Genomic DNA, 22,668 nt, shown 5'->3' on the forward strand with positions numbered 1-22,668 from the left:
ATTTGTTTTAATTGAGTTGCATCCCACTGCTGACCCATAGGTAAGGAAGGTATTGTATCAAGCAGTAGACAGACACAATGGATACACGTTTCAAAAACCGTTATTTAGTATTTTGGTTGTTTGGTAAAATACCTAACTGGCCCTAACTCTGAAATGTGAGTAGTCTGTACCAATTAACAAACAAGTCCAAGTCAGTCTAGTCAAAAAAAAAAAAGCCTATACTAAGAAAGCCTAAACTTGCCCTCCTTCTCAAAATGACAAATGTGTTAAGGGAATACAAAAGGAAAATACTGTCTCAAAAGAAATGTCAGAATGGCTTATGTAATAACTCCCTTCCCCACGTTCAGCCCCACTGGGTCTATAGAGTTTCTTAAAAAGGGTAGGTCGATGGCACAGTTCTATCAGTCTTGCACACTTTGGCTTAGTGGTGCGAATTCAACATTTCAGTCTTGGGCTTCAAACTTCTGGTAGTTCAATCACTTCTTTTGGCCTCGTCCCGCCTTGTCATCAATACTCTGTTCACATTCACTTTCTCAATTTCTCACAGTTCTGCACAGGCTTTCCTCTGGTGGGGTCGAGCCTGTCTCTTCTTCGTGGGGGTTCCCTTCCCCACGCTTTCTCTAAGATATCTTTTCACCGTCAAAGACTTTCGAAATTGCAAGGATTTTACATAAACCTCTGCATGACCACTTCGACCTCTCTTTCGACAATTCTGCAATTCACAATCTTCCTCATTTTGTAACACCAATGCCTCTTGGTACTTGTAGTTCTTATTCTCTTTAGTTTGGCCTCTTGGCCTTTTTCAAAGTTCATATACTTTGCCCTCTTGGTATATTCCGCGTTCACATACTTTGCTTTCCTCTTATTCAACTTGTTACTTTGTATCCTTTCCTTTTACAATTCAGCAATTGTCCTTTCCATTCGCGTTTTATCGGCACACGCTCAACCTTCAACTTTCGGTTTACATTCACTTTTTCTTTGAACACAAACCAGGCTTTTGTTGCCTTCGATAACTCACCGGTTTTGGTAGTCAGTCTTCTTTCATCTTATTCATGCAGCAGTCAAGGCCGTTACCAACGCCTCCTCTGCTCCTCTCCAACTCTGCCGTTCACCCGGGAGGGTCGGGGCCGCTTTCAGGCAACTTGAAGGTTTCTTTCCTCCGCTCACTCGGTTTCAATCTTGAAACGCTTACGGCTTCGCGAAAGCGTTAATTTCTCATCCGGCTCTCCCTTGATCTGTGCAACTGCTGATCAGCCCGTTGACCTTCCAACTTCCACATCCTGGGTCGCATCAGCCCCGAAAGAGCTGTTTCTTCTCGTACCCAGCCTTGCTCCAAGTATGCCTGTGAGCACCAATTTCGATTCTCACAGAGTGTGTTAACAAGTGGCAGGTGTGCATTGTTAGGAGTATGTGCCTGACTCTGCCTGGCCTCATTACAGGGACAGAGCCAATGCATGTCAGTGGAGGTAATCTTTCTGACCTCATTACTCATCTTCCTCGGCACAGTACTATTGTCAATGTAAAGTAGGGAGGAATTATGGGAGCTGTAGTTTCCCATAAAATAAGCAGGTATAGGGGATACTATGTCTCACCATAGAGATGGGTTGTGGAAAAAGGGGGATACCATGTCTCACCATTGGGCGCTTCTCCCCCACTCCAGAAGGACCCGCTACCCATGTGATCCTCCCTCGCTTGTCCACCCTCAGGGTTGGGATTCAAAAGCGATGGCCTTACCCTGGCCACCTGAGTACGGGATCCCCATGGACTGTTGTGAAACACACTCTGGTTTTTCACAATGGGTAAAGTCCTTAGAACTCTACACAGTCTTCTGGGCTGTTATTCCTGGAACAAAAACTAAGAACAGTTTCACAAAATCCAGTTATCACCATTATCAGTTACTACTTGATTCACTTTCTACCTTCCTGGTTTTTGCTGTAATGAGTAACCAAAGTACCCCATCTCTAAGTATTGGAGTGAGACTGCCCATGGGCTCACCGCAAGTTCCTTAGGTTTCAAATGGGGCAAGCCAATTAAAACTAACATTATGGATTGGGTATGTCAAATTGGAATATCTTTGTTGTTCTATTGAGTCATAGAAAATCCTCATTTGACATCTGCGTTGAGCGTACTATTATTGCTTCTGTAGCCATCGATATACTTTGGGACCGAGTTTGTCTGTCGATGTGGCTATTTGAGAAATAGGGCTACAGCTAATGGAATGTTATACTAATCATCAAGGTTATTTCATTAATAGGGTAGTGAAAAACCCCCTCAGAAGACAGTCTATACATGGTGAGGTTGTGATGCATAAATGCAGCTTGTAAAATGGCTAAGCAGGTTAAACACTTGTTTTTTTTTTTTTTTAAATACATTTTTATTTTATCTCAACCAAACAACATTACAACAAAACATAAATAAAACACTTCAAACAACAAAACCAAACAAACAAAAAGTAAGGCACTGCAATCCCCGTCCCTCCCCCCTATGAGCCTGTAGAGTGTCCGCCCTCAGTGTCCGTTCCGTGCGGTGGGGCCTCATCGCTCTCAAGTCCAGCCGAGGCTGATCCCGCACCAAACAGCTCAGCTAACAACAACTTCCATGCCGCGAGAGAGCCTATTTCTTCCCCATCCCCTGCCATACTGCCATCTTGCCACGCTGTCGTTTCGGCATCCGCCCATTTTTGGAGATCCCGCCACCAGACCTCCACTCGCGGCTTGTGACATTTCTTCCACTCCATGGCTATCCTACGTTTGACAAGCACATAGGCCAGATCTTTAAGTTTCTCAACATGTTGAAGCTTACGCGCCCTGGGATACCCTCCCAGCAGACAAGCCCAAGCCGAATCCACCTTAAGTGTAATACCCCTCCCTGCCAGCCTCCGCGCCACTTCACCCCAGTAAATTGCAATCACTGGGCACGCCCAGAACATGTGTATCATGTCCGCATTCTCTTCGTTACACTTGGGGCACGCCTGGCGCCCACTACCTAGGAATTTGGAAATTCTAAGGGGGGTCATATATGCCCTGTGCGTAATATAGAGCTGTATCTGCTTGAACCTGGCGTTCCTCGATACCTTTTTGTGGTACCCCAGGGCGCGCTCCCACATCCCATCTGACATCGGGGCCCCCATCTCCGCTTCCCACTCCAGTCTAAGGTGCCCCAAATCCTTCCCAACCTTTGTCATCAACATCTCGTACAACCTAGAGACCTCATGTCCACCCTCTGATGCGTCATACATCGTCTCCAGCGTGGCATCCGGTTCATCGGCCAAAGTAGTTTCGGGCCACGTGCTCCGGACCTCCCGGACCACCTTATGATATGTTACATATTGACCCCTGTGTAGTCCCGACCCTGCCTCCAGTTCATCGAACTCCATCAGGGTCCCATCCTGCCAGATGTCGCCCATAGTGATCAATCCCACTGACTCCCAATACGTCCGGATAATAGTTCTCAGCTGCCCGTCCTCCTTTGCCAGGGCGATCAGAGGGAACTGCGGCATACACAGCAAGGGGTCACCAATCATCCGACAGGCACGCCGCCATATATTCCTGCCAAGAGCTAGCATCTTAGGACGCTCTCTCATCCATGAGCCAGTCACCCAAATCACCTCCCGCAGATAGAAGGGGGAACAGTCTTTCCCTAGCAGCCTATGTTCGGGGGTCTCTTCATCTGAAAGCCACCTGGCCACATATTGCAGTTGCGCCGCAATATAATAGGCCTCAAAGTTCGGCAGCTTCACGCCACCTAAGCAGGTTAAACACTTGTTTGCTTTGATCTGCAGGTCACAGGGTCGAAACCCGGCAAGGCCAACTCAGCCGTTCATCCTTCCGAGGTTGATAAATGGGTACCAATTTCGATTGTGTAATAATAGTAATGTATGTAAATATGCCCTATATGAAGCGCTTTACATTAAATCGCTATATAAATTATTATTATTATTATTATTATTATTATTATTATTATTATTATTATTATATTGAATTGATTAATTGATGAACATGTTCCTCTATCTCCTCCAGGATTTCTGTTAAGCTTGTCATTTTATAATTTTTTAATGATGGCATTTCATCATTACAATTCAAACTTTGTAAGCCTGTTGTGACGAATCTGGACATGTCATTCCTTCTCCTCAGAGCCACCCCCTTTGAGGCTAGAGAGGTGAGCCCAATCGGCAAGTGTCATGATGCCTACCCCCGGGGACCCAGACCAAGTCCAGCAACTCCGGAAGCAGGCATCAAGTTATCCCAAGCAAGCCCAACAACCCCTGCTAGGGGCAATTTGGGTGCAGTCCTGGCGTCTGTGGCGTCAGGCTCATATGGAGAGTCAGTCCTGGCGCCATAGGCGCCAGGCTCATAGATCAAAACTTACCTGATGCAGACCATGCTGCAAACTTACCTGACGCAGACCATGCTGCAAGAACTCCAAGCCAAAAGAGGCTTGGAAGGGACTACTTTACCTAGGGACTATTTTTTTACTCGGGTGGGGCTGGGGAGGAATACTTACCTGGGACGACTATGGAGGCTATTTAAACCACGCCCAAAGAGCAGCACACGCTTTGCGTTATTCTGCATCCAGCAGCATATAATGCTCACCGTGCCTGCAAGTCTGCATCCAGTCTTCTGCCACGCCCGCCTCGAGTTTGGAGCTCCTAGAAAAAGGGAGAAAGAAGGAGAAAAGGTTAGAATAAGAGCAATACTTTTGATCCTTACCTGAATTCCCGAGCCTTCGAGCTGGAAGAAAGAAGTTATTTTATGCACGTCGCCTCGCCTGCTGCAGCGCCACGCTGATCTCACCGGCCTTCGCACCATCTTCGCATTCCACCGCATCCTCCTGCATGTTCCCGCCGCACTCCGGCACCTAAGGAGAAGACAAGAACAGCAAGGTGAGCCAAGGGAATACACAGAGGAATATTAATTACCCCCATAGACTTACCTGATTTTACCACTCTTCACGGGTCGGCGCAGCTTCCACTGCATCTTCGCCGAACCCCGGCGTCTAACTGGAAACAAAAGGACAGCAAGGTGAAACAAAGGGACTAACAAGGGGAACCTCCTCACCACAATAGACTTACCAGATTTTACCACCGGAGGCATTATTCCCCGAGTCTTCATACTTTCTTTCAGCGCCTGAATAAGGGAGAAAGCAACAGGTTACATATTGACATGATTTTATCGAACTGTGTTGCAAAATACAAATCCTTACCAGAATATTACCAGTTGCCACGAGGAACTCTCCCCTAGGGTCAAGCTGCAACCTGCAAGGAATCAGACAAGAGTGAAAGTCAGGCATTTGAACTCTTACGAACTACATACTTACGGCGTCTTGCCGGGAATCTCAGAGTCAGTATTGTTCTGGAACTCACCAATTCCTTCGAGCCAGTGAAGCAACTGGTTATCAACGCGCCCCTGCGCTCAATGCAGGATGGAGAGCTCATCTTTTCAAACCATCAGGTGAGACTATAAGAGGGGACATCAAAAGTGATCTGTGGGGAGAACAGCGGGGGTGGGGGAGTTTACGCTCAACTCCATGAGTGGTTAATTCCCTTTCTCCAATTGCAGAAGAATATTCCTACGGGCCAAGCAAACGAAGCTAGGTGGGCCAGTCCAGTCCGTCATCTCGGCCCTACGCGTCACGTTGGTGGAGACCGCAGCTGTCCAGCTCAGATCGACGCCTCTGTGGGAGCCAGGTGAGCATAACAGAACGCGAAGCCTACCCACAAATTCCCACCCGGGCGTTATGGATACCTCAGAGACTGACCAATTGGCCCAATTACTAGGGGAACTGAGGGCTGAAGTGCATTCCGCCCGTCAAAAAACCAATGCTCTTAGGAGAGAACTGATTTTGTCAAAGGAGCGAACTGATGACCTTGCTAGGCAACTATTGCAGAGCCAGGCTGGACAAGCACCCCTACCTGGTTCCGGGGGAAATCCAGCTCCTATGTTATCGAGTAACCCTGTGCAAATAAACCTACCAGGAAATATTCCATTAGCTCCACCCGAACGCTTTGCCGGAGATCACAAAAGGTTCACCGTGTTTATGAACCAATGCCGCTTGTACTTTTTATACAGATCTGGAGCCTTCCCAAACGATCAAGCCAAGGTAGCCTTTGTATTGTCATATCTCAGCGGCAGTGCAGCTGATTGGTCAATTCCACTAGTTACTCAGGATGACCCAATTCTTCGGGATTTTCAGGGCTTTCAAACGAGCATGGAAAGACTATTTGCCCGGCACTCCCAAGGACAGGCCCTGGATAACGAACTTTTGTCCCTATGACAGGGTAACCAGGACCTTCTATCCTACATTGCGACCTTTAATAGGTTGATAGTGGAAACTGGATGGCCTGAGGTAAAACAAATAATGTTATTTCATCGACGGCTTCGAGGAGAACTCAAGGATGTCTTGGCTCAAGTCGTGAACCCACCTCAAGACTGCGCTGAATATATAGACTTAGTGGTCCAGTTAGATCACAGACTTCAGAATAGAAAGGCTGATCGAGCCAAGTTTGAGAATCGGGTATTGGTCAAAACCCACGCTAACCCCAAAGGAGCAGATGCTTCAGAACCCATGCAAATCGGAGGGGTTAAAGGACCCTTAACCCAGAAGGAAAGAGAAAGGAGATGGCAAATGCAATTGTGTCTATATTGTGGAACTTCTGGGCATTTTCTACGGGATTGCCCTGTAAAGCTACCCAAGAAGGTGGTAGGAGCTGCTGATAAAAGCCATATGGAGTCAGACTTGGGAAACGACCACGCCCGTCAAGCGTAGAGGTCCGCTTGCCGAGCTTGAAGAAGTGATACTCATACCTCACATTTCATCATACCAATGGTCCTCGTAGATCCAGGGCAGCTATCGCATATGCACGCAGTAAGGGCATACATTGGTAGCGGGCCATAGTTAACTATGTGGACTATGAATTGGCTTCCAGGATGAATCTACCTCTCTGCCGAAAAACCACCTCAGATGTCATCACCACAGTCAATGGAACTGAAATTGCCTCTGGGCCTGTAACTCATTCCACCGCAGAGATGACACTATTGGGTCAGGATGGGCATCGAGAGACTATTGTGTTTGATCTAATCAAAGCCCCACAGTTCCAAATAATACTGGGGATACCTTGGTTGGAAACACATAATCCTTGTATTGATTAGCGAGAGAAGAGAGTAACCTTCCCGGATTGTGCACAAACCTGTTACCCAAAGAAAAATCAGAACGCAGGCCTGGCCACAGTAACCACAGCAGTCATGCCACTACCTCCAGAATACCAAGAATTCCAGGATGTCTTCCAAAAAGAACAGGCAAACACCTTACCTCTTCACAGATCGTACGATTGTCAAATCGATCTCATACCCGGTGCACAACCTCCTTGTAGCAGGATCTATGCCCTTACAGAACCTGAGAACCTTCACCTACGACAATACTTAGACCAGTACCTTGCCACTGGCTTTATTCGCCCATCCAAGTCCCCTGCATCTTCAGCTTTGTTCTTCGTGCCCAAAAAGGAAGGTGACCTCAGAACGTGCATAGACTACCGCGCATTGAACCAGATAACTGTTAAGAACCAATACCCATTGCCTCTGATCCCTGGACTACTAGACCAAGTGAAGGACGCTTGTATATACACTAAATTAGATCTCCGGGGGGCATGCATCTGGTACGTGTAAAGGAGGGCGACGAATGGAAGACTGCTTTCCAAACCAAGTATGGGTTATTCGCATACCAGGTGATGCCTTTCGGGTTATGCAATGCACCAGCAGCCTTCCAATACTTCATGAACAATGTCCTTCGTGAACTCATTGACGTTTGTGTTGTCCTGTATATCGATGATATTCTAGTATACTCCTCTTCAGAATCTGACCATGTGAAGCACGTCCGAGCAGTCCTTGAGAAATTGCGCCAGCCCAAACTATATGCAAAACTGGAAAAATGCATTTTTCATGCCACAGAAATTGAATTCCTTGGGTTTATCCTGACCCCAAAGGGAGTCCGAATGGACTCACGAAAGGTGGACGCAATCCTTAAGTGGCCATCACCAAGTTCAGTTAAAGCAGTACAAAGCATGCTCGGCTTTGCCAATTTCTACCGCAGATTCATCCCAGATTTTTCACATGTTGTACATCCCATCACAGCACTCTTGCGAAAAAATAAACGCTTCATGTGGACTCAAGAAGCTGAAAATGCCTTCCAAGAGCTGAAAGCGAAAATCACGTCTGCACCTGTATTAAAGCACGTGCGCCCTGAACTTCCATACATAGTGGAAACTGATTTATCCAGTCGAGCCATGGGAGCTGTCCTGTCTCAAAAGGACCCTGAAACTGGCCAGCTTCACCAGTAGCAATTTGGTCCAGAAAGTTCTCGGCAGCTGAGTTAAACTATGCCGTTACCGACAAGGAGTTATTAGCCATTAAATCCGCCTTCAAGGCTTGGCGGCACTATCTTCTCGGTGCCAGGGATACCATTACTGTGATCACCGATCACCGGAACTTACAGTATTTAAAGACAGCCAATGCCCAATCGTCACATCAACTCCGATGGGCATTGTTCTTTGCCGAGTTCGATTTCGTAATAACCTATCGACCAGGTTGTAAGAATGGTAAAGCAGAATAGGGATGGGAGAGGCAGAAGTGAACCCAGAACCAGTACCTATAATTTCCGAACAAAGGATTCTTGGCATGACTACTCTACAGACACTAGAGGACATTCAGGTAAAGATCCAGCAACTCTTTGATCCTACAGCCCTGCAGGACTGGGTAAAAAAAGGCCCGGACTACTGTCACCAATAATCTGCCTTATTACCAAGGGCGGCTATTTCTGCCACACAAGGAACTACAAGAGCAAGTAATTTCCCGTTATCATGATACCCTAATGGAGGGGGCACCCAGGTATTGCAAAAACTGAAGCTAAAATTAAAAGACAATTCTGGTGGCCCACCTGGCGAAAGGATATTAAATCATTTGTGATGTCTTGTGGCATTTGCGCCCAAAACAAAAGTTAAAAGAAAAAACCAGCTGGACTCTTACAACCTCTAGACATTCCACCTACACCAGGGCACACCTTATCGTTAGACTTTATTACTGATCTACCCCCATGCAATGGATTTAACACCATTCTAGTGAATGGATCTTTTTTCCAAGATGGCCCATTTTATTCCTTTAAAGGGATTACCTTCAGCTTCAATCCTGGCCAAGGAGTTCCTCGAAAACATTGTTCGCATACACGCATTTCCGTCCATATTGGTCTCTGACCGGGGCCGTCAATTCATTTCACATTTTTGGAAAAAATGCTGTCAATTGGCTTAAATCGATGTGAGGCTATCGACCAGTCACCATCCCCAGACCGATGGTCAAACGGAGAGGACCAACCAGACTCTCGAACAATACCTGCGTTGTATGTTACATCAGACTGAGAGTAATTGGAAAGACATTCTTTGGATCGCCGAATATGCATACAATAATTCAGTACACTCTGGAACTGGACAAAGCCCCTTTTATACCTTATATGGGCACCATCCCCGAACCTCAGACCTTGACTCACCCCAACACTTAGAAATGCCCGCAGTGGACCATCTGCACGCTAGGATTACACGAGCCTTTAAGGAAGCAACTACACATTTAAAACAGGCGAAAGAAAAAAACAAGAAAGATGCTGATCGGCATAGAAGTGATACTCCACAATACCAGATAGGGGACCAAGTATGGGTAGCCACAAAACATATACCTCTAAAGGGAACACGGACCTTTAACCCCAGATATTTGGGACCTTACTCTATTAAGGCCATTATCAACCCTGTGGCTGTCAAGTTGGACTTACCTGCTAATATGCAAATTCACCCCGTCTTTCATTTTCATGTGTCACTTTTGAAGCCAGTGCAACCAGGAACAAGACTAACCAAGCCACCAGACCCTATCCTTGTAGACGGAGAACCCAAATTTGAAGTTAAGAACATCCTGGACTCCAAGCTGATAAAGTCTAAACTTTTTTATTTAATCGACTGGAAAGGTTACAGACCACAGGAAAGGTCATGGGAACCTAGTGACCATGTTCATGCACCCCGATTGGTGAAAAACTTCCACCAAAATTTCCCAGACAAACCGAAACCACAGGGAAGAACGACTTTAGGAGGGGCCTTGGGGGGGCCGGGGGGGGGGGGGAGTGCTGTCATGATGCCTACCCCCGGGGACCCAGATCAAGTCCAGCAACCCCAGAAGCAGGCATCAAGTTATCCCAAGCAAGCCCAACAACCCCTGCTAGGGGCAATTTGGGTGCAGTCCTGGCGTCTGTGACGCCAGGCTCATAGATCAAAACTTCCCTGATGCAGACCATGCTGCAAACTTACCTGATGCAGACCATGCTGCAAGAACTCCAAGCCAAAAGAGGCTTGGAAGGGACTACTTTACCTAGGGACTATTTTTTTTACTCGGGTGGGCTGGGGAGGAATACTTACCTGGGACTACTTTGGCCGCTATTTAAACCACGCCCGAAGAGTAGCACACGCTTTGCGTTATTCTGCATCCAGCAGCGTAATGCTCACCGTGCCTGCAAGTCTGCATCCAGTCTTCTGCCACGACCGCCTCGAGTTTGGAGCTCCGAGAAAAAGGGAGAAAGAAGGAGAAAAGGTTAGAACAAGAGCAATACCTTTTGATTCTTACCTGAATTCCCGATCCATCGCGCCTTCGAGCTGGAAGAAAGAAGTTATTTTATGTGCGTTGCCTCGCCTCGCCTGCTGCAGCGCCACGCTGAACTCACCGGACTTCGCACCATCTTCTCATTCCACCGCATCCTCCTGCATGTTCCCGCCGCACTCCGGCACCTAAGGGGAAGACCAGAACAGCAAGTTGAACCAAGGGAATACACAGAGGAATATTAGTTACCCCCCATAGACTTATCTGATTTTACCACCGGGGGTACTATTCCTCTTCACGGGTCGGCGCAGCTTCCACTGCATCTTCGCCGAACCCCGGCCCCTAAGGGGAAACAAAAGGACAGCAAGGTGAAACAAAGGGACTAACAAGGGGAACCTCCTCACCACAATAGACTTACCTGATTTTACCACCGGAGGCATTATTCCCCGAGACTTCATACTTTCTCTCAGCGCCTGAATAAGGGAGAAAGCAACAGGTTACATATTGACATGATTTTATCGAACTGTGTTGCAAAATACAAATCCTTACCAGAATATTACCAGTTGCCACGAGGAACTCTCCCCTAGGGTCAAGCTGCAACCTGCAAGGAATCGGACAAGAGTGAAAGTCAGGCATTTGAACTCTTACGAACTACATACTTACGGCGTCTTACCGGGAATCTCGGAGTCAATATTGTTCTGGAACTCACCAATTCTTTCCAGCCAGTGAAGCAACTGGTTATCAACGCGCCCCTGCGCTCAATGCAGGATGGAGAGCTCATCTTTTCAAACCATCAGGTGAGACTATAAGAGGGGACATCAAAAGTGATCTGTGGGCAGAACAGCGGGGGTGGGGGGATTTACGCTCAACTCCACGGGTGGTTAATTCCCTTTCTCCAATTGCAGAAGAATATTCCTACGGGCCAAGCAAACAAAGCTAGGTGGGCCAGTCCAGTCTGTCATCTCTGCCCTACACGTCATGTTGGTGGAGACCGCAGCTGTCCAGTTCAGATCGACGCCTCTGTGGGAGCCAGGTGAGCGTAACAGCAAGACCCTTCCTAGGGGTCTGGGCAAGTGGGACCTCATTGGGAGTGACTCCCCTTTTGGGGACAAGGACATTCTGATAACGTACATTGGACCGGGAGTTCATTATCTGTATATATGGGAAATGGAAAGACTGTTATTTCTGTTTGGAAACCACCAAACAGTGACCTTTCACATGCGTCTTTGGCTTCAGGTAATGCTGGATCTCGTCTGAACTCCAAAGTCAAAGAAGAAAGACGCACCCTTTTTGTTTGTGAGGACGTATAAAAAAAGGTATGAATTTTGATAATCAAGGATAGACAGCCAACGAGGTTCTGGGACACTGGCAAGCCCAAGCAGAAAGAAAACAAGCCTAACAGAGGGCTATCAGACTTCAGAGAGCCCAGAGAAACTAAGAGACTGTCAAGGCTGGGGAAGCGGGCAAGGTTATGGGTACCTGATAAACCCAAGTGGGCGGACGCCCTACTTAAACCAAGTTGCAACAAAGCAAATAGAAAGTCATGGATTTTGAGGGGTCCAGAAAAACAAATGGACTGTAACATTCAAGGCTGGGAGAGCCAGCAGGGTTGCGGGAACAGAGTAAACCCAACTGGGCTGAGGCCCCACCAAGACCGTGAGAAGATAAGTCTGCCAGAGGACCGGGGACTTTGAAGAGTTAGAAAACCACAAAAGTTAAGAACTATAGATTAACCTGGAGGGTTTCAAGTACAGAGTCGAACCTGGGGAAATTGTACGAAGAACACCTTAATTTTCCTGAGGAAGAAGAAACCGTATGGGATACATTTTTTGACAACCGAACCTACAGAGAGGTTATGAACAGTGTTTTGGGACATTGATGAACTTTGTAAATTAGAAAAAGAGATCCAAGTAATTCAGCCAGGCAGAAGCCGAAGACGGAGAGCATTTCTCCGGCCTTTTTCTTTTTTGTTATTTTTCTTCTACGTGGCAGGGCCAGTTAACTTCTAGGATTTGGACTTAGGACTATTTATTTTCAGACCTTGATGAGCACTCTTAGTTGTAGTTTCATTAGGTAGGGAACGTTCCTCTTAGCGGTAGGGCTAGATAGGCACTTTATTTTTGTTTTAAAGAAAAAAACATTAACATGGCATATAGTAGTCAGAGTCCTTCGTCTGGTTCGCCACACTGTGTACTTTTTGCAGGCAAAATAAAGAAAAATACAAATTACAGTAAGTAAACAAATGGATTGAGAAATCAGGTTAGCTCTGCTCATTAGGTATCGAAGAGATCATCTATGTGGTCTTTTCCTTTTCCCAATGTTTTCCTAGAATAAGTCATAGAAAACATTAGGAGAGTAAACAACTGCTCAGACTATACACAAGTTAAGCCACATGTGTCTGAAAATGGAGCTGAAAGAGAAAGGAACCTGGAGGCTATCCTTTGATTTCCTTTTAGAGTATAGGGCATATGAAATATAATCACAGATAAACTTAATTCCCCCAAATGAACTTCCTTATGGGGTAGAATGTCCCTTGATGCTTTGTAAATTCAGAGGCATAGAATCATTTTTGCAATCAAGTCAGGAACATTGAGAATTCTATATATCTTCTATTGTTGGATCCTTGGTCGAAACTGCAATCAAATTAAATGTTTTATTTGAAATAAAACAGCATTAACTGTTTGGATCACTGTGGATGCTTTGGGGTCCGAATTCTGTTGTCTTGGAAATCGACATCAGACTGTGCTATGCATACAGCTATCCCAAACACTCATTTTGTATTGAAGGGGCCAAGCACTAAAGGTGCTACCACATTTCTGTTGCAGTTAGGGGAGAACTGTTTTTAAATTTTATTTCACCCACTTTAAGTATATCTATAACCCTGATCCTGGTCTTTAAAACTATTTACATACTGGAAGGTCACTTGGTTAATCAGTGAAAAACAAAACAACATCGTCTCACATATCTTGGGTTCTGCTTTGATCTTTAAGGAGAACATATTAGTGTGGCTATTGGCTGGAGCAGGTATAGTTATGTAGGCAGGTTTATTTTACTATGCACTGCTTTAGGAGTTGAGTCTGCTCAGGATCCTGATAGTTTTGAAAGGTTCTAGTTCAAGTGTTTGCTGTCTGAAAATACTTACATTGAAAACAGTTGAATTTACACCTAATGTCCTGTAGGTTTAGCGTTCTCCTAATTCAGTTAATTAGTGTATCAGAGTTATTGCTGTCTTGCACTGCTTCTGACTCACTTCCATTATTAGTTGAAGTCTGTTTGTAATACTTGTTTCTGATGTTTGTTAATCTGCTTAGAATCACATGCTGTGCATAGGTCCGACATTCAGTGGTCACTGCGGAGTATTGCATTTTGTTTTTCGTAGTCGAAAAGGGGGACGTCGACAAGGCGTGTCTGTAACACTATCCCTATAGTGACGTGTGTAGTACCCACAATCCCTCACGCGTCAAGGTCCCTCAGATTGATTTTTTCCGCCCAGCTAATAGTCGCCTTTACGCGGAGCTCCTCGAGAGACATTGCAGATTTCATCTCCTCGACATTTGGTCGTTTTCCTATATTAATATAGAACTTATCGATCCCCCCCCCTCGACGCTGTTGTGAAGCTGTCTGCGCCGAGCAAGATCTTCGACGGAGGGGACGAGCGGAGGAGATCCTTCGGCGTTGCCGAACACGTGGCCTGGCCTCACGGGCCAAACACAGTAGGGAGAGTGGGGGTCGTGGGACATCTCTAATCTTTTCTGAGAATGCCTTTCCTTTTCCCCTTCCTTTCCCTTGGGGTGGTTATCACGTTTTATTGCCTTGGCTATGGAGAGGACACCCTTTAGGTTTTGCCCGCTTTGCAAGGGCAAGTTTACTTGGAAGGACAAGCATTCACGGTGTAACCGCTGCTTGCCCCTCGATCACAAGGAGGAAGGTTGCACGGCTTGTCGGCTTCTTAAGCCTAAGACTCTAAAAGACCGTAGGGTCAAAAGGTGGGCGGCCTACGCTATGTCGAAGGCCGACACCCCACCCACCGTCGCAACCTCCGACAGTGACGAGGAACGTGATACCACGACCTCCTCTACGGAAGTCGTAAACCCCTCCAGGGAGCGCGCAGGCGCTTCGGCGTCTGTCCCCGGCCCCGACGGGCTCGGCTCACGCCCTGCTTATGGGGATGAACACCCCGGCGACACTGACGCACACAAGACCACACATAAGCACACAACCCATGGCTCTTCTTTGCCAAGGGCAAAGAGAGCATCAGCGCCCAAGGAGACGCAGGTTTCACCGGCGGCCTCCTCGGACCGTTCGGGTTCGAAGCCCCTCTCGCAACCGCAGCCGCGACCAGCGACTGGGCTTTCGGCAAATAAGGGCGCCGCCCCCAAATCATCGGCTGGAGCGCATCAGCAGAAAGCGCATTCCGCCGTAGAGCGTTCGACACCCATAACGTCGAAACCACAGCTCTCCGCTGACAAACGAGTCGCTGAGAGCTTGGCGAGGATCGTGGTAGCCGACGCCCACAAGCGTACGCCGAAAGACGCGTCGAGCGTTACGCAAAGGTCGAAAGACATGCCGAGAACACAGGGACAATCTCCTTCAGTCGAAGGGATTTCCAGCACACCTGCAGGCTTTTCGGAGGGCGACGGGACACTTTCCTCGACGTTATGGGAGAGGTCGAGCCGTTTTCAGCTACAAGACACCAATTTTCCCCCGCTAGACCGCTCAGGGGTACCCCATGAAACCATGGAGAGGCTCCATCTATGCATGGAAAGAATGGAGAGGTTTATGAATGCCCAAAACCCTCCCACTCCAAAGAGAATAAGAGAAGGGCCTCAGGAGGACCCCAGGGCCAAAATTCCAAGATTAGGCAATCCCCTCCAGGACACAGCCTCAGACTTCCACAGTGTGTATGACCTCACTGGGGAAGAACATTATTTTGAGGAAGAGGTAGAGGATGAGTTTATGGACGAGGACCAGGAGGAAGGTCTGGAAGGCAGCCCAGACTTGGTAGGGGACGGAGAAGATCCAGAAGAAGGACCTTCTCACCCCTGGCAATCACCTTCTATATATTCTGACACTGATGGCCTGAACCTAAATCCTCCTGACATCTCACCTGGCAGAAACACGTCTCCCATTGACGATCAGCCCACATTTAATGCCCTGTTGCGTAAAGCAGCAGCACACTTCGAACTGGACACGGGGGAGCTCTCCCCGGAATTAGACTTTGTAGAAAGGGTAATTAGGAGAAACCCCCAGTTAGTCAGACAATTCCCCTCCTTGCTTCTGTGAGGAGAAGAATCATCCCTTCGCTGTCCACACCCGCACTAATCAGAGGGGTCAATCCTAGAATTGAAAAACTTTTCACTCCTTCACCCTCAGACCCGCTGTACATCAGGGGACATTCCATTCCGGATTCCCTGGTAGTAACCAACACACGAAAGAGGGCAGGGGTACCACTTTCCACCAGTGAGGCACCACCTGACAAGGAGGGCAAGCGGTTATATGCCCTTGCAAAAAGAGTTACATCCTCGGCCGCCTTTTCGGCAAGAATTGCCAACAACAATTCTTTGCTCGCTAGTTATGCAGACGCGCAGTGGGCCAAACTGCGCAAAGACTCAGAAGAAGCGCCGGAACCTTTACGTACACGCCTGCTTTCAACTATTGCCGAAGGAACCCAGGTCAACCAGAGTATTGTAAAGAGCTCTCTGGATGCGGCAGAAACTGCGGGACGTTCCCTAGTTCAGGGAATAGTCCTAAAACGACACGTATGGCTGCGCAACTCAGGGTTCAAACCGGAATCACAGGCGTCTTTAATAAACAAACCTGTTGAAGACTCTAACCTCTTCGGGAAAGCAGTGGATGAGGCTTTGGAGATGGCTAAAAAAGAGTTCGATACTATCAAAACTCTAGACCAAATCTCTAAGCCCTCTACAAGGCGCGGCTATGGCAACAAACGCTTTTTTCGTGGCCAACGCCAACAACAAAACCAGCAGCAACAATACCCTGCCACCAATTTCCAGACCAATAGTGGCCAGTACAGCCAAAGAGGACAGCGCCGGGGCAAAGGAAGAGGGCGAGGGTCCACCCCTAGAGGTTCCCAAGCCCCTAACAACACCAAGTGACGCGAAGATTCGCGTCCCCTCCCATGCAACGCCGGTCGGGGGCCGGATAACATCCTTTCTTCCCGCATGGGAGGGGATAACGTCAGACCGCTGGGTACTTTCCACTGTAGCCCACGGATACTGCATCGAATTCAACAGTTCCCCAACATACAAACCCCCGAGGGGACGATGCATGTCACCGGAACATCTTGCCATCCTTCTACAAGAAGTACAACAACTGCTGGAAAAAGGAGCCATAGAGGTCGTGCCGCTAGCTCAGGTAACGGAAGGTATTTATTCAGTGTACTTCCTTGTACCCAAAAAGGATCTAACCATGCGCCCTGTATTAGATCTGCGCCCAGCGAACAAGTTCATCAAACCCCAAAAGTTTCATATGGTGACCTTACAGGAAGTGATCCCACTGCTTTCACAGGGAGATTACATGACAACATTGGACATGAAAGATGTATACTTTCATATTTTAATGTTGCCAGCGCACAGGAAATACCTCCGGTTCATGATAGAGGGCAAACACTACCAGTTCAGAGTGCTACCTTTCGGCATAGCATCAGCACCGAGCGTATTCACGAAGGTACTGGCAGTGGCAGCGGCCCACCTGCGCAGGTTGTCCATCCCAGTTTACCCTTACCTCGACGACTGGCTCATAACAGGGGATTCTTACGAAACATGCTTCTCCAATACCCAAAAGACGGTAGACCTTTTGTTCCAGTTGGGCTTCTCCATCAACGAAAAGAAGTCCAGCCTAGACCCCAGCCAAATCAAACAATTCCTAGGGGCTCTAATTCAAACAAAGGACGGCCTCGTCTTCCCCTCCAAAGAGAGGGTCCAAAACATGTTGTTTCAGATCCCTCAATATGTGACCGGTCGAGAGGTGACGGTACGCAAAGCAATGCGCTTGCTAGGCATGATGGCGTTGTGTATTTATTTGGTACCTCACGCGCACCTGCGCATGCGCCCAATGCAAGAGTGGCTCAACAGCCAGTGGTGTCAGGCCAGCGGACTATGGGACGACCTAGTGGTGGTCTCGCAGGCCTTAGTTCTCTCGCTACGGTGGTGGACAAAGGAAAACCTGGAAAAAGGGAAACCCTTTGCCACACCCGCGGCGAAAGCCACTCTAACCACAGACGCATCCCTCACAGGATGGGGGGCTCACCTATCCCATCAAACTGCTCACGGCGAGTGGACTCCGAACGTAGCATCCAAACACATCAATCTTCTGGAGCTACTAGCGGTGTTCAAGGCGCTAAAAGCCTTCAAGGAACACCTACAAGGCAGGACAGTGATGGTCCTTACAGACAGCACCACAGCCATGTATTACATCAACAAACAGGGGGGAACCCACTCTCCAGGACTGTCCAAACTGGCCCAAAACATATGGAAGTGGGCTCTCAAACAGAATATGTTCCTTCTGTCACAACATGTACCAGGGGAACTCAATCTGCTGGCAGACAAACTCAGCAGAGATTTCCCCCTGCCCAAAGAATACGAATGGCGACTGCACGAAGACATTGTCTTCGACGTCTTCACACAATGGGGGTTCCCAGAAATAGACCTGTTCGCAACTCTGGAGAACTCACAATGCCAAAGTTACGCCTCCAGGTACCCCCAGAACCAATCCAAGGGGAACGGTCTGTCGATTCAATGGTCAGGGAGATTTGTTTACGCTTTTCCCCCCGACTCCCCTTCTCAACAGGGTAGTGCACAAGATGCACCAGGAACAAGTAACCATGATACTGGTGGCCCCAATGTGGGCCCGACAGCCATGGTTCGCTCACTTAATGGAGATGTCTCTATCTCCCCCAGTGAAACTCCCCTGCCCGTACAACATGCTGTTTCAAGACAGGGGCAGGACTCTGCATCCATGCCCCCAGAACATGAACTTAGCAGCCTGGCTCCTGAGATCATAGAATTTGGACATCTACAGCTCCCGCAGAGATGCATGGACATTCTCAGGGAAGCCAGAAAACCTAACACTCGCCACTGCTACTCTAGCAAATGGAAGAGATGTGTCATTTGGTGCAGAGGAAAGGGCATCAACCCAATTGACTGCTCTCCCACACATATTGTTCTATAACTGACCCACTTATTGGATTCAGGTCTAGTGTTCAATTCCATTAAAGTCCACCTAGCGGCACTTTCTGCATACACCACTTCCCAACTCAAAGTGTCGTGGTGGAAGATCCCTGTTATAAAGGCCTTCATGGAGGGAGTAAAGAGAATACACCCCCCGATAGCTGACCCAGCTCCCGGATGGGACCTTAACGTGGTACTTACCAAACTCATGGGCTCACCATTTGAACCCATACACAAAGCATCTCTTAAAGACCTCACTCTTAAGACTGCTTTTCTAATAGCTATCACCTCCATCAGGAGAGTAAGTGAACTACAGGCTCTTTCTGTCCTAGACCCCTTTGTTACAGTTCACAAGGATAAGGTGGTTCTACGCACTCACCCAAGGTTTGCTCCAAAATTCATCTCTAAATTCCACGTAAACCAGTCTATAGAACTACCAGCGTTCTTTCAAAATCCTTCCAACTTGGGAGAGAGGACTCTGCACACACTAGATGTCCGCAGAGCGGTCATGTTCTACATGGAAAGAACCAGACCACTGAGGAAGACTAATCAGTTCTTCGTCTCGGTGGCAGCAGGAAGAGAAGGGGATGCAGTTTCTAAGTCCACTATTTCTAGATGGATTGTTCAATGCATCACTCTCTGCTATACTCTTGCTAAGAGAGAACTGCCCTTTAGGCCAAGAGCACATTCTACTCGAGGCACGGGGGCGTCCATAGCATTCATTGCAAATGTTCCCCTTGAGTCCATCTGCAAAGCGGCTACCTGGAGTTCTGTGCACACAATTACAAAACACTACTGTCTAGATGCACACTCTAGATCTGACTCCCAGGTGGGACAGGCAGTATTAAGACATCTTTTCTCTACTGTTCCTTCTCATAACCCACCGCCAACTCCGGGTACTGCTCGCTAGTCTATGCACAGCATGTGATTCTAAGCAGATTAACAAACATCAGAAGACAATGCATTACTTACCGTAAAAGCATTTCTGATGGTTGTATCTGCTTAGATTCACATGCGCCCACCCTTCCTCCCCGCTTGGATGGAAGGAACATAGACATCTTTCTATAATTCTCTCTTTTCTATACTCACTCACGTGTAGAAGGCTCCCTCAGGGCAGAAAAATACAAACAGAGGGACCTCGACGCGTGAGGGATTGTGGGTACTACACACGTCACTATAGGGATAGTGTTACAGACACGCCTTGTCGACGTCCCCCTTTTCGACTACGAAAAACAAAATGCAATACCCCGCAGTGACCACTGGATGTCAGACCTATGCACAGCATGTGAATCTAAGCAGATACAACCATCAGAAATGCTTTTACGGTAAGTAATGCATTGTCATGTGCCTAAACATACACATATTGCTCTGAGTGCTGGTTCGTGGGTATTGCTTGTCTGGGATTCTGTCATCTTTTTACCCTTGCTGGGATGCTGTTGTGTGTTTGTGCACAGTTTGCTGCTTATGTCTACAAATGTATCATTTTGATTGTCCAATTTGGCCTCTTGTATAAAAAAAAAAAATTGTCTGTTTTTCTAAGCCTTTTCTCAAATATCACATATTGGCTGCAGTCGCTTTTAGCTCCGAAAAGATTAGTGTTAATGTTTAACAATGTTTTTGTTTCTAGGTACACTTTTTGCAAAGGGAAGTAAGGAAAGTCTGGGGAAAAAGCTGATGGGAATGCTCATTTCTGCAGCTGATTACCGAAAACTGGAGGAACTGGATGATCCCCAAGAAATCATCAAAATATTAATAGATTTGGTTTGTATTCAGAGCATTGTTTTTACCTTTGGTATACCCTGTGTTGTTGTTGATCTTTGTTTTTCTTCAAGCCATAAAATGTTAAACCAGCACACAGAGTGCATAGGCTTCACTAGATAACTAATTTGTTGGATTATTTTAGGGTGTTATGAAGCGGGGGTACTCAAGAGCAAGTTTCATAGGTTTATTAGCAGAGCACCGTCGGCCTGCCAGCCTCCTTCTTGGTCAGCTCCTTTTCCAGCTGCCTACCCAGGACCTCCCCATGCTTGTAGGCTCCACAGTCTCTGATTGATCAGGAGGGTCTTGGCAGGACAATTACAGAACAAAGCACATCTCCCTTCCTTACAAAGCTCACAAAAATACATACAGTAAATGAAGGCAACTGTATAATGAAATCAGTTTAATACATGGTCTTGATTAAGTTTTAGCGGTGCTCCTATTCTTGATCAACCATTTTCTCCATGCTCCGACTCTCCCATTACTCCCTCGTCCCACTCTCTTCTCTTCTTCCTTCCAAGTAAGCAATCCCCACTCTGTTTTCCAGTCTGCACACCATAATTCACTGCAACTTACATGCAAACCTCCTTTACTTGCTGCACTGTTTCACCTTCAAGATTCTGGTCTTGTTTTAAATTTGACCATCATTGAGCATGACAGAACCTTTGCCCCTTTTGACTGCCTTCCTTAGTGGCTGGATTAGTAGCAAACATTTAGCTGCATAACGTGGACTCACCGTTTTCATTAGACTGCATATGAATATTTTTCACTTTCATGTTCCTATCATAACACATCTTCATTGCCATTTAGGGCTTGTGTTTATTTTCCAGCACTTTCTTAATATTCACCTCTCTCCTCTTGTTTGTCTAACCCCAGATTAGCAGTTAATTTCCTGACACGTTTCCCCTCATCTACACAGAGACACCCCCATGGCCATATGTGGGATATCACGATATGTTCTAATCAGTCTTGAGCACTTCTGTCACTCACAAAAGAAAACCAAGTATTGTTTTTTTTTTTTTTTAAATAATCCTGTTTATTCTGTGAGAAACCCAGGGGCGTTCTCACTAGTAGTCCCCGAGGATTCATTGTTCAGTGGGCCAGAGAAGGTCCATTGCTCTTGGATCCCAACCATGGGGGCAGACAAGCGAGAGAGGATCACCTGGCATGGGTTTCTTGTGTTCTGTACTTGATGGTCGTGCAGATTAATGATACCTCCGTCCCCAAGTACCACACGGGTAGAAAAGCAAAAAAAACACTACCCGTGCAATCTTTGAGGACACAGGTGTAGAGTGCCGTCAATCTGGAACCAGTAACGCCGGAAGGACCCCCTGACCACTGTAAGGCAATGTGTGATTAGTCAAACGGTGTAAATGGACAGTAATGCAGTGGGACAGATAATTCGTAGCAAGGCTTACCTAAGTGTGATGAGAACAAGAGCCTTAATGGAAAAGGATAGTCAGAAGGGGACCAACAGCATAAACAGTGTGCCGGGATTCCAGCAACACTCTGGGTAATGGAAGACACCTGAGCCAAATGTTCAGTACACAGGATGCTCCTTGAGCAGTCCAGTTAACAGATCCAAGGTCGAGAACCAATAGTAGCCTAGAGTTCAAATGTTCAGTACACAGGATGATCCTTGAGCAGTCCAGTTAACAGATCCGAGGTCGGGAGCCAGTAGCAATAACAAAGTCCAAAGGTTGATATCCAGAAGGTAACCAATGCGAGGAAGTTACAGGGAAAAAGAAAAAAGCAATCCGTGGAATGTTCCGTGGTCGTAGTACCTGAAGAATCGAAGAGTATCCAAAACGCCAAACAGTCCTTGAAGAAAGCAGCTGTGAAGCGTTGCTTCTGTGTTTTCCCAACCCTTTTAACTGCGCGATGCAGTCACATGACACAGGTCACGGGGAAACGTGCTGATCTGCATCACGTGACTCGGCTAATGTTGACAGAGGCTGTTGTAGACGCCTCGTCACGTGACGCAAGGTTCCCTGCGCGCCCGGGCGGCAGCGCCAGCCATACTAAGTCTCCATGGAAGCTGCCAGCGCAAGGAGGGTTTGAAAGCACCCGGACCACCAGCAATGAACCTTCCCTGTCTGGCG

General features: G+C 47.3%; 1 protein-coding gene across 2 annotated transcripts in view; it reads left to right on the forward strand.

Moving 5' to 3' along the window:
* Positions 1-22,668, forward strand: part of CCDC125 (coiled-coil domain containing 125) — a 1,024,365-nt gene that overhangs the window by 796,246 nt on the left and 205,451 nt on the right. For both annotated transcript variants that reach the window (XM_069627541.1, XM_069627542.1), the window contains one exon: positions 20,436-20,569. In XM_069627541.1, coding sequence (XP_069483642.1) covers positions 20,436-20,569 — 134 coding nt within the window. The remainder of the gene's footprint in view (positions 1-20,435; positions 20,570-22,668) is intronic.

The sequence above is a fragment of the Ambystoma mexicanum genome, chromosome 6p, assembly GCF_040938575.1.
Source record: "Ambystoma mexicanum isolate Mex_15411 chromosome 6p, UKY_AmexF1_1, whole genome shotgun sequence".
NCBI classification, from domain to species: domain Eukaryota; kingdom Metazoa; phylum Chordata; class Amphibia; order Caudata; family Ambystomatidae; genus Ambystoma; species Ambystoma mexicanum.